The 16,317-nt window shown below is 38.6% G+C and overlaps 1 protein-coding gene across 1 annotated transcript in view; it reads right to left on the bottom strand.

Annotated features, from left to right (window-relative positions):
- EPS8 (epidermal growth factor receptor pathway substrate 8) overlaps window positions 1–16,317 on the bottom strand; it is a 124,499-nt gene that overhangs the window by 40,347 nt on the left and 67,835 nt on the right. Inside the window, 6 exon segments of the mRNA XM_042467849.1 lie at window positions 148–221; window positions 2,501–2,637; window positions 5,291–5,373; window positions 10,458–10,607; window positions 10,888–11,049; window positions 12,639–12,714. Of these exon segments, the coding sequence (XP_042323783.1) occupies window positions 148–221; window positions 2,501–2,637; window positions 5,291–5,373; window positions 10,458–10,607; window positions 10,888–11,049; window positions 12,639–12,714 (682 nt within the window).

Genomic DNA, 16,317 nt, shown 5'->3' with positions numbered 1-16,317 from the left:
TTCCAAGTTTTTTCAGAAGTTTTTGTCTCAGAAATGGTAGCTGTGAACAGAACAGAGAGGTCAGTGTACAAACTCTCAGCAGCTTTGAGCAACACCGCAAAGAAACAATACACAAACACACATACATATACACATACTTCCACTTACAACATCTCTGTCGATCTTGGCTGCCATCATTTCAGCTGTTTCTTCATGATCATGGAACTGCCTCAGTTTCTCAACTATGGAAAGAAAAACATAAGGTGAATCAACCAACACAGCAGGGACAGAGAGCTGCTGGTAACATTCCACAATTGTGTCATACAAGGGACCCACAACAATATCAGAAGTGAAAAAAGTTGACCCCCCAAAAAAATGGATAGATTTATCCGTGGATCAACATAAGCACTGTAACTCTTATCAAAAAAAAGAATAATCTCCTTCACTGAGTAGTGTGGCAAAAGACAAGAGCTTAGTAAATCGTGGGAGCACTTAAAAGAAGCACCAACCTCCTCTACTCTCTCTGCCACGGTGCCACTTCTGACCTTTTTGAATGGCTGGACAGGAAAATGGCAGTGATGGCAGATTTTGTTTTGTTTTTTGCCCTCAGTGAAATGCCAAGATGAATTGGACTTTGAAGGATTTGAATAAGACATTTGTGTATACATGTCAGTCTTTTTTGGGTTAAAAGCAGGCCAAGTTATTACATTACAGTTAAAGGCTGTAAGTACTGCTAACATAGATGCCATGTTCTTTGTTTTGACTTTTGATTCTTTTTTGCATGTGAGCATTTTCTTGCCTCAGCCTATGCCAAGTCTCCTCCCTCACACACTGCACAGCCACAATTTACCATAGTTCCCTATGGTACAATGTGGATTGCTCAAGCCTTTAGGGTAAGTACAGTTCTGCTGGAATTTTGAAATTTCTTCAGCATTGGTTTCCTTTGTTTTGTCCTTTACATCCTTTCTTACATGCCGCTAGGTTTCAACTTTGACTTATCCATGGGTCATATCAAAATCCAGAATTTTGGCTCTAAAACGTGTTCTTGATTTATACATGAGGTCAACTTATAGTTGAGTATATACAATAACTGTTGTTGTTGCTGTTGTTGTGCGTCTTCAAGTCCTTACTGACTTATGTCGACTCTAAGGTGAATCTATCATGGGGTTTTCTTGGCAAGAGTTGTTCAGAGGAGGATTGCCATTGCCTTCCCCTGAGGCTGGGAGCATGGGCCCAAGATCACCCAGTGAGTTTTATGGCCAATCTGGAAACCAAATCCTGGTCTCCAGAGTTGTAGACCAACATTCAAACTACTATGTCACACTGGCACTCCTGAACTCTAAGTGCATCATCTGAGGTTCTTGTGCCCCTGCCTCCATAATGAGAGATCTTTAATTAGAGAGCTACAAGAGGGCCTTTTCAGTGATGGCACCACATCAATGGAATTCCATCCACATAAAATACCTAGCATCTGTATTACAGTGTTATGGGTGTCAAACACCCCCTTCCCTTTTTTTTTTTTTTTTAACCTTTCAGGCATTTTGAGAATAGTTTTAGTACTTCTTCACCTTTGTACTCTAATGCAGGTAGTGGTTTTAATTGGTACAATATGCTGAAATGTTTTATTTCCTGCTGGTTGTTTACTCTTGGTTTTATATTGTGCTTCTCCAGTCAATTATTCAATTATTACTATATTTTAACAGACTATACACATCCCAGAGAGGTCTGGTAACTAGGCTGTGTAAAAGTTCACTCCATCAATCATCTGACTGGGTTCAAACAAAATATATTCCAGCAAAGTGTGCAAAAGCCTCTGCCTAAATTATGCAGAACAGGAAACTGTAATATCAATCATGTGTGGAAGTTAGCTTAATAAATTTTAATAAGCTTGCTGTGGAATATGTAAGTGCCCTGTCTGCTTTGTACCAAGCAATTCATCACAGCTATGTAAATCTTGGCTTACTTCATTCTCACATACAATAATGAAGAGTTTCAATAGCCTTCTTACTATCGGGTGAGATGATGAGAGTTTTTGTGCATTTCTCTATGATTTCTCACATTTCAGAACATCAATGCAAAAAAAATATAAAAATTAAAAATTAAAAAAAAATCCTTTGCCCAGAAAGCAATGTTTGGGGCAGGAAACAGGAATTTGTATGAAAAACACATATCCTTCCCGTAAAACATTTTGGGGTTTGTTTGTTTGTTTGGTGCAAACACTAATTTTTGTGTGTGTGAAACAATTATTATTATTAATAATTTTTTTGGCAAAAATTCCAGTCTCAAAATAGAAAAGGCCTTGACAGTTTTTTCAGCAGTCTGTCTCCAAGTGTCAAGATGGCCTTTCTCATCAAGGAGGTGAAATTTTGTGACTAATCTTTACATCCCTAGTTCATTGCAGACAAGGTCAGTCGGCCACCTATAGCCCAAGACCACTGGTCCAACAGGCCCATCACACAGCACTGGCAATCTCTGATTTGCACAATTTGCACGGTCAGCTCAAAGATTCTACAACACTCACAGTCGCCTTGCTCAGCGGCCCAAGCAGACCAGGCTGCTACTCGGCTTCTGACATCCACCTGCGTGACGGTACCTGGGGGGACAGGAGCGGGCGCTCTCGGAGGCGGAGGAATCGTGCTGTCAGCTTTTGAAATCATCCTAGGCAGCAGAAAGAACAAATTGATACTGAAATACTAAAAGAAAAGAACATCTTACAATGGTTTATTAAGCAAGTGGGGAGGGGGATACCCCTAGCTGCAGAAATCTGAGATATATTGTCAGGTCTCTCTGTGGGAGGCAGTATATGTGGCAACATCAATAAATTATAAATATGCTTCAGAAGAGAAGTTTTTTTTAATGAGGCTGAATGAGAGGCACTTGCAAGCCAAACCAACATTATGTTGATACAACATAGGTATACCACCAAAATAAGATTTTTTTTTATTTTTTAAAAAATCAATTCATATATTTCCCTGTATGATTTCAAACATGTGTCTAAAGTGATGTGTTGTATTTTTTTTTAAAAAAAAAAAACTGTTTATCATCACTTATGTTTTAAATATGTTTTAAACAAGGTTTTCCATGATTTTTAAAATAAAATTGTTATTTAATTCTTTTTTTAGCTTTTGTAAAGTAATATTTTAATTTTAATTTTTTTAATTTTAATTTCTGTAAGTTGCCTTGAATTCCAAAAAGGAGGGGTATCAATTCCAATAAATTTTAAAAAATAAAAATAAAATAAACATAACATTATTTTTCAGAAAGTTAAGGTAGTACATAAGATATCAACAAAGATGGTTGTATATATTTAATGTTTTCAGACTGCTTAAATTATTTTTATGGTTTTGAATTGTTTCAATCTGTTTATACTGATTGTATTTGTATGTTGCTTTGAAATACAGGGTAGAACAGAAATACATTATTCTTATTTTTGATAAAGTATTAGATGTGACTTGGTATTCAACAATATATATCTTCACACTTAAGAACCTTCTCTAATTCTCTGATAGCTTCCCTTCCAAGTTCTTTGATTTCTTGACTAATTTTGATTAATGACTGAACCAAGATATAGAAAATCTTTAACTATTTTGATGTCTTTATCATTCACATTAAAGTTGTGTATATACCAATAAATGGGCTCTAAAGCAAATAAACCCTGAACGTTCTCCAGAAGCCAAAATGACCAAACTGAGGCCATATTATGAGACAACATGACTCATTAGAAAAGACAATAATGCTCAGCAATGTGGATGGCAGTAGGAACAAATAAAGACTGCATCACAGGTGGATAGACTCAATCATGGAAAGCACTGCAGGACATGAACAGAAATGTAGAATGCGTGTCATGGAGATTTCCCATTCATAAGGCCACCATAAGTCGAAGCCAACTTTTGATGGCAATTAGCAATAAGAAGTAGATAGCAAAAGTGGAAGTTTACAAAATTTCAGATACAAGGTTTGGGTGTTCCCCCCCCCCCCCCTTTTTTTTTTTCCTTTTCTTTTAAGTGAGCTTGAAATGATTGTGGAAACAAACAACTTACCAAGACAGCTATTTTGAGTGCTAACAAAAGATATCTCAGAGACTTCTCACTATTACAACCAGACAGATATAAATAGGATTTGCATAAAAATGTTGCAACCTCTTTTCACCACCTTATGGCTTACACTACCAGAGTGAAGTGAACAGCAGATTTTGGGTGTCCTAAATGGGCACCATTAGTAGTCTGTATTATTATTTTTGCTTCCAGGGATGAAGAAAGGAGCTTATGGAAAATGTAATATTTTTTGCTTTAAGTGTGAAAATAACTTGAGTGGGTTTAGGTATTATACACCTTCACCAGGGTGGCACAGGCTGATTGTTCTGCCTCAGGCAGCAAATGAAGTAGTCATGCTTTTTTTCTGTTGGCCATGTCTTTTTCACAAGCCAGGAATTACTGAATTTCCTTCAGCCCAGGGGTTATAGTCAATTTCAGAAAAGCTCTCAGGAACTGAATTCCAATGATGGGCAAGGCCAAAGGCAAATGGGATGGGGTTGAATGTCCCAGCCTATTCAAGCTTAAAGTTCTTCTTGCCAATAACAGAGGGATTTCTTAGAAGAGAATTGGAAGTGGGAGCTGTAAAACAGCTAGGAAACCACTAAATGATGATGCCATGAAGAAGAGTAGATGAACTTCTGGAGGATTGCAAAGGATCAGAGTGTGACCTCAGGAGGATGGGACTGAAGCCCTGGGCCTGAGGTTCTCCACCTACACATGAAATGTTAAGCATGGTATCCTTTCCCCTGTGTTTTCCAGTTATCTGTTTTTCTTTCTCAACTTTCCACAGTTACTGGGCATGTTTAATGTTCATGTGGTTTGGTTTTTGTGTTGCCTCAAGAGTGGATATCAAGAGATAAATGTGTTAATCTGCTTCAACATAAAATGGTGGTAATGGAGGTGAAAGAATGAAGCAGAACTTTGAGATGGACTTATTTTAGCATGAGTTTTCATGGATATCAATTCATTTTTTCAAACTGCAGTAAGAGTAATCTTTGAAAGCTCATACTAAAATATCCACGAAAGCGCATGCTAAAATAAATTAGTTAGTCACAAGGTGCTGTGACATTCCCTTATACACCTCAACTTTTTACTTAAAGGTAGAAGGAGTGTGACTTTTGTGGTTTCTGTTCTTCTGTCTCAGGGAACCACAGGGTTCCTTCAATTTTCTTCTTCTTCTGTGGTCATGTTTTGGTTCTGATGGTACTCATCATATGAGCATCCTGTTAGAAGAAGTCATATGAGAGCATTTACATAATCAGTGTTTAAGGCTTTACCTGAGTGTGTCAAGTCGCCTCTTTGGCTTCCCTCCTTTGCTGTCGCTGATTGCACTTTCAATATCTTCATGAATAAAGTTAGCCTAAGTAGAAACAGGAGCAAAATCTGTTAAACCAATGCAAAAAACCATTTCCTCCCATATGACACTGCCAGAAATTTGAAATCTTCAGGGTAGGCTCTATTGCACCACCCAACATCTTGTGAAGTGAGGCTGGTGGGTACACCTAACAGGGCTGTACCATCACGTCAACTGTGGAACTCCCTACACAAAGAGGTTAGACTGCCCCTATCTCTTTTAAGCTTCTGGCAGACAAAAGAGCTCTTTTCTGCATGGCATTCAATATTTGAAATTGTTATTTTAACTGTTTTAAAACTGGTTTGTTTTTAGATTGCTTTTAGGAGTTTTCAAAGAGCATTTTAATATATTTTTAAAATGCTATCTTTATATTGTTTTAATTAGTTTTTATTTGTTCGTCATCTTGGGAGCCCTTGTGCACTGGGAGGCAATATAAAAACACTTTAAATAAATAAAAAACAAAGTTTTGTTTTTTATTAGGGAGCATATCCTGAATGTTCTTTCTCTTTGAAAACACAGCTGTGTGAATGCCATGCTAAGAAAATAATTCTACAGTCAAGGAAAATAATTCTGCAGTCATGAACACAGAATTCTGCAGGCTACATAAAATATACAAGTGGCACACACTTTCAACACTGTTCCACCATTTATCTTCATTCTGCTATCATTGGAAAGAGCTACAGGAAACAAGGAAGCTGTGCCTCTATCCCTCGTGCTCAGATCACTGTGAATTTTACTCAGCCACCAGAGAAATTCACCAGGCAATAAACTGGCATGTTGGATTGATCCTAAATTAAAGATTAGAAATGATGATCCATAGTGCCATACTCCTACTTCACCCCTACTCAAAGAGCTATCAAAGATGTCCTAGAACAGATCAAAGGCTCAAGTATTGCAACATCTTTAATGGGCACCTAGATGTCATTTTTGACTTATGGTGACCCAAGGTTTCATGGTTGAGTGGGGAATTGAATCCAGGGTTTCTAGAATCACAATACAACACTCAAACTACTACACCATGCTAGCTCTACAAAATGAAAATCTTCTTGTTTCAGTGGAGCTGAGTTCTAGTAATTTGAGACACTGAGGAAAACATCATCTCTAGCTACTATTGCTCTATGATACATAATTTTATAAGCCTTGATCATGTCTCTTTTTCTAAATGTCATCTGTCCCTATCAAGTCACAGAGTCATAGGGAGGTTGACATCACATAGTCCAGTGGTAGAACATACACTTTGCACACAAGAAGTCTTCAGTTTAATTCCTGGAACTACTTGCTAAAAGGATCAGGTATTGAGAAAGACCTCTGTTTCAGACTCTACAGAGTGGCTACTAGTCAGAGTAAACAATACTGGAATGGATAAAAGAAATCATCTGAGCTGGTATAAAGTAGCTTCCTATGACAGCCATTTTGGGAATGAAGCTTCACACCTTGACTATCATGTCTCACTCACATCTCACAATGCTTATGAGGAAATGGAGCATGAAAGAGTTACTCAACCTACATCTGCCACAGTCCTAATCGCCTTTCACACATCTAATTAGTCCGTTTTTGTTTTTCCTGACAAGAGTCTGATTACATTACTACAACACGCTTGCCACTCACAGCTCATATTTGCTTACACGCTAACCACCTCAGGACAATCATTATCCATGGAAGTCAATAATATTTAGGGATGCTGGATGGCAGGAAGCCAAGCTCTGTTCAGGATTATTGGTCCATTAGCAAAAAAGGTATTCAGCAGGCAGCAAATGTTCCACTTCCCAGTAAATACAGAACAGCTTCTCTTTAAAAATTGTAGGAGAAGAGGTTGCCAATATTAATCAGTGTTCCTTGCACTTCTTTGGAAGCCAAAACTATCACATTTCTTTACCAGTCAGGCAAGGAAGTCATGATCTGGATGGCACGTCTAGCTCAGGGCTTATCATTCTGCCTTGTAAAATCAAGACATTGAAACAAGAGTCTGATGATTAAGTCTCACTGATTTCCTCTTGTTAACAGGCCATATCAGTGTAGCCACCTTCAGGGAACAACAACTAGTCTACCCAGTCAACTTGTGAGCTTGTGCCATGTTACTGTTCTGCACCAAAATTTGGGGAAAGTTACTTCTTTGTTGCTGCTGCTGTTGTTGTTGTTGTTGTGTGCCTTCAGTTCATTTCCAACTAATGGCAATATGAACCTACTAAGGAGTTTTCTCTGCAAGATTTGATTAGAGATTGTTTGTCTTTGCCTTCCTCTGAGGCTGATAGAGTTGACTCATCCAAAATCATCCATGGGTTTCCTTGGCCAAGGTAGGATTTGAATCCTGATCTTTCAGAGTCCTAGCCCAACATTACACCTCATTTTCTCTCTTCTGTAGATTACAACTTCCGTGATCCCATAGGCAGCATGATTTCCACAATGGAAGGATTCTTGCCTGTATGCATTCAACACATGTGGGAGAAATGACCAAGCCTGTTGGGTTTTATTCTATCCTAAGAGAACTGCATATGAATGTCCCATAGAACATAACTGACAATTTCCTCCAAATATGTATTACAAGAAACTGGTAATAGTTGATCAACAGACTTTAATTAGTATTGGTCAGTCCCAGACTTCACAGACACAGACAGTTTGTAGAACATCATTTGAAAACTACTAGTGAACACTGTTAGCCAGCTTATCGATGCCTTTATGGATTTATACTGATCAATTTATTCAAATATTCCCAATGTGCCATATATTAGCAGATCTTAGGATGGTGTACAATCAATGAAATCAGTTTAGAACAATCTAAACAATTTACACCATGTAAACAGTTTAAACAATGCAATGGAAACAACTGAAAAAAAAACCTTCAATGCTAAATAAAGTCTGTAGTCTGACATATCAAAATCAAGCCATCTTCAGAATTTGAAAGTAGTAGAAAAGCTACTTTTCTAAAGTTTAATGTCCTCAAACATCAAACAAGAGTAGAAGGCCCCATGTTAGTGCCCTCTTAGTGGGTACCCAGAGGTATCTTTGCTGGCTATTGTAAAAATCAAACAAAAAAATAAAAACCCAAAATGCTGGAAGTATTAGATGGATCTTTCATCAGACATAGCAAAGCTATTTCTAGGTTCATAAAACAAGTGACGCTCAGGAAACAGGCAGTTACGTTAATCTATTGCTTTGGAGGATGATGCGGAACTTGCCAGCTTACACTCAGATTATGATCTCTTAACATATCGTAACTCTGACATAAACTTGGACTCAATTTCCATTGTCCTGGGAAAACAGATCTTATTAGGCAGTCATATGGGTCAACCAGACGTTTTCCTATTACTATCGCTGGAATAGTTCCAACAACATCTTGCAACAGACGGCTCTGTGCAATATGTTAGAAAGAAAATAGAACAACAGGAGGGGGGGCAGTTTTTGAGGGGAAATATGAATTCCCCATGTATTAGAGAGAGAAAAATAAGCATTTTTCTTCTATTGAATGCTCACAGTCTGATGAATGTCGACAATTTGAAACAAGCTCTGTCAATGTCTAACTGTTCAGACATACGCTGGTGAATGTTGACAGGCACTGTCTAATATATTACCCATTTCTGGATAATATTCACCAGTAAATGCTGGTTGCATTCACCAGCAAAGGCTGGGTTCACTTTTCACCAATTTACCTCTGAGATTTTGGACCCATTTACAACAATAATCTGGGACTGTCGACAAAGGAGTGGGGGGAGGAAAAATCCAGCCATGGGCAAGGTTACAAAACAGGAGTTCCATTCTTTCATAGAAGATTTCTCTCTTTAGAGTTTTACAGGAACATCTTATTCACAAGTAAGCAGAATGTCACCTCTTATAACTCAGATTTATTCAGTATGGCACAATAACTTCACCTAACAATCTACAGGGGGAGGGCTGAAGGCAGTGGTTCAGATAAAGCATTTTTACATATAGAGCATACAAAAACCCTAAGAAATACTGAGGTTATCAGTTGAAAGATCAATTCACATTTTGGCCTGGGTCAAATGGAATGATACTGGTCTAATAAATCATGAGACATTGGCACAGGAATTGTATCAATGGTCTCAATACCCCCTACTTTTGTACTTTAATGCAGTACTTTCAGGGTTTCTTAAGATACACCTCTCCAATATGTTTCACCTGGAGAATGGTGGTTTAAAGTGCTGTTTAAAATCCTGGTTTTGTAATTTGAAATCCTGGTTTGCGGTGAGGATTTAAAGCAGAATTTCAGAGTTTAGACACAACTGGAAATTGTGGCTTAATCACACGTACACACCTGCCAATTGTGAGAAGCTAAAGAAGGTAATGGGCCAAGGAGAAGAAGATGTATGAAAGTAGAATGCTAGTTCTTGGTCCAATGAACTATGGCTATAATGACCACCAGTTGCTACATCTGAACTTCTGGTGTGCACACCCTGTTGGAGTGAAGTTATTCTTCATTAAGTTACAAACACAAAACCTAAGTTGTTGTTACTGGCAATAGGTACTGATTACACATTAACCAGTTATTCGCAAACTAGTTACTTTCAAGCTTCGTACTGCTATCACTGAGATATTCAGAAGACGATAAGGCTTTGGGTCACAATTGTTTGCAATGGACTGAAACAGCTGGCCAGCTGGCCCTTTGATTGCCAAAATGCTGCTCCTTTTTGCGCCAGAAAAAGTGCCTTTGCCACCATGGTGGCAGCTTTTTGGTGTTTCTATGGCATGGCACGTGTAAATGTTGCATCAGAGAAACACCATGACACTGCACACTGTGTGGTCAGTGAGGTTGTGTGAGGCCCCGAAGCTGGCATATTTTGCTGGTCTGTTCTGGTCCAATAACATCAAAAAGTCTCAATAATATGCCAAACCAAAGAAAAACCCTGAAAAAGTAAAAGCTAAACATGTTTCATAATAAAGAAGAACTGTCTCCTACAGTATCTTTGGGGCATAAAATACCTATATCACTGGCAGGCCTTTCAGGGTAGGTAATCCCATAAGACAGGGGTAGGGAAAACGTAGTCCACATGCAGCCCCCAAGACCATTTTCTAACTCATAGGGCCCAAGAAAGTAACAGCAAAACACTCCATGTCCTTTACATATTCCACCTTACCTTAACCTCTTCACACTGGAAAAGATGAAGATCTGCTTTGCTCTGGGCTGGTTCTTTGCACACTAAGGCAAGGATGGAGTCATAGTTGCATGAGTTTATCACAGCTTGGCAATGCTGAATTGTGCTCAGGGGGAAGTTCTCCAATTCATTCTGCAAGGGAGTTTTATTTGAGGAAGAGGGAAGGGGAGGGGAGGGGGGAGAGAGAGCAACCCTTCAAATTATAGGCAAGTATCAGTAAATTAAACCCCAATGCATTGATACTGAAGCAGCTCTTCAATTTATGTGCCACTACCCATGCAGTGTGAAATGTAAAGCAGCTTTTGAAAATGAACTATAAACCTTCAAAATGGTTTCCCTCCCTGCATCCCAAGACAATTTCTGCCTTACTAGCAACTATGAAAAATTAAGCACCACATTAATAGGCTTGTACCTTTGATTCCAAGTCTACCAGACTGACAGCTTTGTCATCCACTTGGAGAATCATATCTTGCGTCCAAACTTTGCCCTTGGCATCCAGCAGTTTCAACTTCCTTATTCCATCATCAATCGTGATCATGGCTTCTTTCCGATCCAAAACAAAAGTAGTCAAGTGCTAATGGTTTGTGGCAGAGGAAACAGATTAAGAGAGACATGGTTTTAAAAATCATTACTATTTTTTTTTGAGGAGGGGAATTCTTTTAATAATCTGCTCCTCAACAAAGAAAAAATTAGGAGATCATTTTAACTTGCTTACAAATTCCTGACATCTGGAATTTATTCTTACAGAATTAGAAGGGGCTTTGAGGATCATGTAGTCCAAGTCTCTGCTCAGTGCAAGCTGAAATGGCTAAACCATACCTGAGAGGTGGCCATCCAGTTTCTGCTCAAATATCTCCAATGAAGGATGACCTACAATCTCCTGAGATAGTCTGTGTTTCATTTGAAAAGCAGTGTTAGAAGGCACCTCTTTCTTGTTAGTCAAAATCTGCTTCTGTGCAGTTTCCACCCTTTGATTCTAGTCCTCCCTGCTTCTAGTTCTGTGATAACTAACACATTCTAACAGTAAATTCCAGAGTTAAGGAGCAACAATGGAAAAGGTCCTGGGTATGATCTAATCTCTTCAAAAAGGGTGCCTCTAAGGTGCCAGGAGTAAGTAGGGAAGACTGGAACTGGGTAATTCCTTCAGATAACCAATGTGCAAGTCCTTCAGTTAAACTCTCTGAATTGGGCCTAGAAATTTACTCAGATTTAATCTTAACTAGTGCGTGGAAACTGACATTTGAAAAGATCTTATTGCTGTTTGTGCAGCTGATTAGCCCAAAATGTATGTAATTTCTTTTCTATCCCATCTTTGCTTTGCTCTCCAATTGCACTTTATCCTCTACTTAATTCCTTGACTGTGTGAACCCACAGGAAGCTTAAGTACATTATATCCATTATCTCAGTATCACAAACAAACCTAAGAGTATTTTAATAGGATGAGAAGCCCTATTAAAAATGTTCTGTGATCAGACAGAGAGCTAATCAGCAAGGAAAATCCCCCCAAAGTATACCATCTTGCTAACTTGCTTTAGCTCTAATATCAACTGAATGGCAAAAAAGATTCATTAATTGCATTTTTTATCTTCCTACGAGCTTAGATTTGCACACATGATTCCCCACACCCATTTCATATTTACACCTGAGATAGGCTAGGGCGTAACTGAGGAATGGGTGAACCCAGAGCATCCGAAGTAAAGTGCAACAATCTATCTACTATACCACACTGTTTCTATTTATGGTGGAAAGTTGCCACTGGCTAAAGGACTAACTGTCTCTAGAAGAAAGATTATGGCAAGGGGAAAGAAACACAGCCCCAATACATCGAAAGAATGAGCTGCAGGGAGTTCTGGGGGATTCTGGGATTTATTGTCCAGAAAGGTATTCTCTGCCACAATGAATATGTATAGGAATTTTGTAAATGCTTTTTGCCTTTTCCTCCCTTCTTTCAAACCCTTCTCATTTTGTGTCATTTTCTTCAGATTACAGGCCACTCTGTTGGTCTTTTTGGATGGAGAATGGGGCTGACTTTGAAGGAATGCACATGTGAATGTGTGGTGTCTAACCTCCAGTTTGTTTAGTATTGCAAGACCTCCTGGTGAACACTTTGTAGTATATAATTAAATATAAACATAAACATTAATAAACACATAGATTTCTTACTTCCACATGGTACTGTGATGTCTCAGATATGCTGCTGATACTGTCACGTGCATAATTCTTCCTTTGCTCTGTTTTTTTTTTTTACAAAAAAGAATACCAAATTATTTTCACATTACAGATTACACTTGGTTACACCCTTTCTATACTTCCCACCCTTCAAGTACTTCTCCATCTGCTTTGTATGTGTACACACCATATGTACACTATTTGTACACAATGTGAGGCTAAAGGGGGAAAGGAGCAGATACAAAAGACAACAAGGAGAAATCTTGAGATGTGAACATGTAATACAATGAGAATTCAGTACGTCAATATAGAATAAGACCAAATTGTCTTCCTCTCTCTCTCTCTCTTTCTCTCTGTATATCCATTTGTCTAAAGAACAGATAAGGGTCATTCAAGATCAATTATTTAAACCAGGGTTTATAGGATTTCCTGTTCTTGTATGGCCATAGTATCAAACTATCATTGCATGATGCTTTCCATATCAAAATTGGAAAGCAAGCCCTTTAAAACAAAGTAATGTTTAGACTACAGCTGGTAGAAACCTGCAGCTGCCAGAGATAGATAAATATGTGGTTCTGAGAGATGCAGTCACAAAATTAATTTGTTTCAAGGTTTCAGTGGAATTCTCTTTTGACCACATCTGAGATCCCTGAGACACCTAGTCTATGTCAATGGATCTGCAGGTGCCCCCCCCCAAATTACTTGGCCCTCTCTTTGTCTAAGAACTGGGGGCCTCTGTTCTAGAATTAGAGGCTGAGCCACCTTTGAGAAAAAGCAGGCATCTAAAGATGCAAGCTATGTCAGCAGTCACAAGAAGAAGATGCTTCTTGAGCAAAAAACCATTTTGGTGAGCATGCCTCTCCTTATGAATAATAAAGTTGGAAGGGACCCCAAAGTTTATCTAGTCCAATCCCCTATCGATTCAAGAAATCCATAGTTGGGGCCTCCCTGACAGATGGCCATTCAACCTCTGTTTAAAAACAGAGTAATGTCTTCTGCATGAATGCTTGTCATGACCTCCAGCTGAGCCTTGGGTTGGGCCCTGGGAGTTCATGCCAGCCTTGTAGCTTGTTTTACATCTGAGGGGTTGTTAAAACAATACCTGTGTATCAGCTTTGATCAGGATTACATCCTCCCTGGCCACGTACCCCTTCCTGCCTTAGACTGCTTTTGAGTTCTGGAATTGCATTTCCTAGGCATGCACAGTTCATTTGGATCCTTCCAGTGTAGATGCTTAGGTTGGTATGGTATGGCCACCATAGCCCATTCAAGCTTACCGGCACCAGAACCCATATCTTTTATATTTGTGGGGAGATCAATCTTATTCCTTTTATATACAGTGTAATTGTGCTGCACACAAGGTAGTTGAAATTACAATTAAATATAGCTTCATGATTTTCCAGACATTAAAATTGGAGTCTCTGACAAAAAAGCACCCCACAGAATCCCACCCACTGGACATTCTGACCACAGATTCTGGGAGTTGGGAAATGCTGTCCCTAAGAATAACTTTTCCAAGCCCTGAATGGAACACAGTACAATTGTACTACTTTCTGTCGTAGACAGACTGTCCACTAATTGTACTTTAATGTTGTTCATATTTATATAATTCTTCCATTAGGCTCAGGGCAACATAAAGAAGTGTAGGTTATTCTAATTAAAACCTTATAATAATCTCCCTAACGTTAGAGAACTTCAAGGGACCAGTCTTCAGCTTCCCTGCTCAAATAGGATCTGGGCTTCCTTAATTGAATCAATCTACCTGCAGTGCAGTTTCCTCCTTTTCCTACCACATTCAATTTTACCAAGCATAATTGTCTTTTCCAATGAGTCACATCATCTCATGATAAACCCTCTAAATATCATAGATTACAAGAGAGAGAAGGAAAGCAGGGTCATTATCAACCCTCCTGAGCATCTAACTCTATTGGGTTTGGCCTCTCTCCAACTGTCATCCCACACTCCTTTCACTAGGGTGAAAAACCTCAAAGTATTAAGAACTTATCTTCTCTCCCATCTCCTTTTCCTTTTGTGTCATGCCTTTTAAGATTGTCAGCCTGAGGTCAAGGACTGACTTCTCTTTTATTTTATTTTCAAAAATGGTATGTATGGCATTCTGAGAGCCATTAGATAAATGATAGCTATAAATAGATAAACAGATAGGTTCATAGAGGGACATGTCTATACATTGCTGCATTTCTACATTGACCATGACAATACTGTACACAAAAGGCCTATCTATGGCTCCCTGGGGACAGCAGCAATTTGTTAAACCAATTTATTATGCTCTTCCTCCAAATAATTTAGTGCAGCTTATATGTGGTTCCCAGGTGTTTGCCTGTCAAGGCACATTATAGCCTTAGACTTGTTCAGCCTCAACATTACAGCTGCATCATGTTCATTCAAGGTTATTTTTTGGCCAGTTTTCTATGTAGCAGCCATAAGCTGATTCCAGAACAAAGAACCAATTGAACTAATATTGTACTACTACTTTGATCAAAAATCATCAGATCCCCCAAAGTGGAGGGCAGTGAAGCCAGCTTCTCTTGAAACATAAAACTGAATTTAACATTTTTAATCCATATACACCAAAAATAGAGCAGTTATAAAGAGTTTTAGAAGAAACACACAACTTCAGAAGGAAAACCAAAACTCAACAGTGCTGGAAGAGGCAACACTAATCTCCCACCCCTGCAAAAAAACAAAACAAAACAAAACAAAACAAATACACAACAAATGAATTTTTGAGTAACACATAATGCTGCAAATGCAAAAATGGCTTCTTGAAACTATTTCTTTTTCCTTCCCAACCAAGAGTGAATACATAGATATCAGAGAAAAGAAATCTCCTTGGCATAGCAGAAAATTACTCTGAATATGACAGGTTGTAGAACCCATCTTTTTGTTCATGCTGCCTGTTAGTGCTAATTCAGAATGAATGGTGCTAGAAGGATTGGTGGAGACAAGAAATAAAGCCATTTCATTGGTTGCATCAATATCTGAGTCAAGTTTGTTTCAGTCTGAATTAGCACTAACAGTCAGCATGAACGGTTCGGCCGACAGTGTAACTTGCTTGAGATCCACCACGGACCACAGTAGGAGAATGTTAAACTCTGGTGAAGTAGATGAATAGGCAATAAGGTTACGATACATTCTACTTTAATAGAAGGTTAGAACTTGGAGAAATTACTATTTCGGACTACATCTCCAGAAGCTCCCAGCTACCACGCTGACTAGGGATTTGGGGAGTTGTCGTCCAAAATAATAACTTTTCCAAGCTCAGCCAGAAGCATTCCTGGATATTATTATTATTAACCTTTATTTATAAAGTGCTGTAAATTTACACAGTGCTTACATACAATCTTTTTAATTAGACTAAATCCAGTCTGAAATCAAGAATTATTAATAAGAAAGAAGAGAGAAATTGTTGTACTTCATTATTGGAAAGCAAGCACACAGGTCACCTAGCTATAACTTTATCAATTAGGTTGTGCTATTGCGTGCCTTCAAGTTGTTTCTGATTTATGGAGACCCTAAGGCAAACTTATCATGAGGTTTCCTTGGCAAGATTTGTTCAGAGGGGAGATTTGCTACTGCCTCCCTCTGAGACTGAGAATGTATGATTTGCCTAAGATCACCCAGTGAGTTTAGATGGCTGAGCAGGGATTTGAAC

The sequence above is a fragment of the Sceloporus undulatus genome, chromosome 5 (assembly GCF_019175285.1).
Source record: "Sceloporus undulatus isolate JIND9_A2432 ecotype Alabama chromosome 5, SceUnd_v1.1, whole genome shotgun sequence".
Taxonomy (NCBI): Eukaryota; Metazoa; Chordata; class Lepidosauria; order Squamata; family Phrynosomatidae; genus Sceloporus; species Sceloporus undulatus.
Note: the sequence above shows the minus strand (reverse complement) of the source record. Positions and strands in the feature narration are given on the sequence as shown.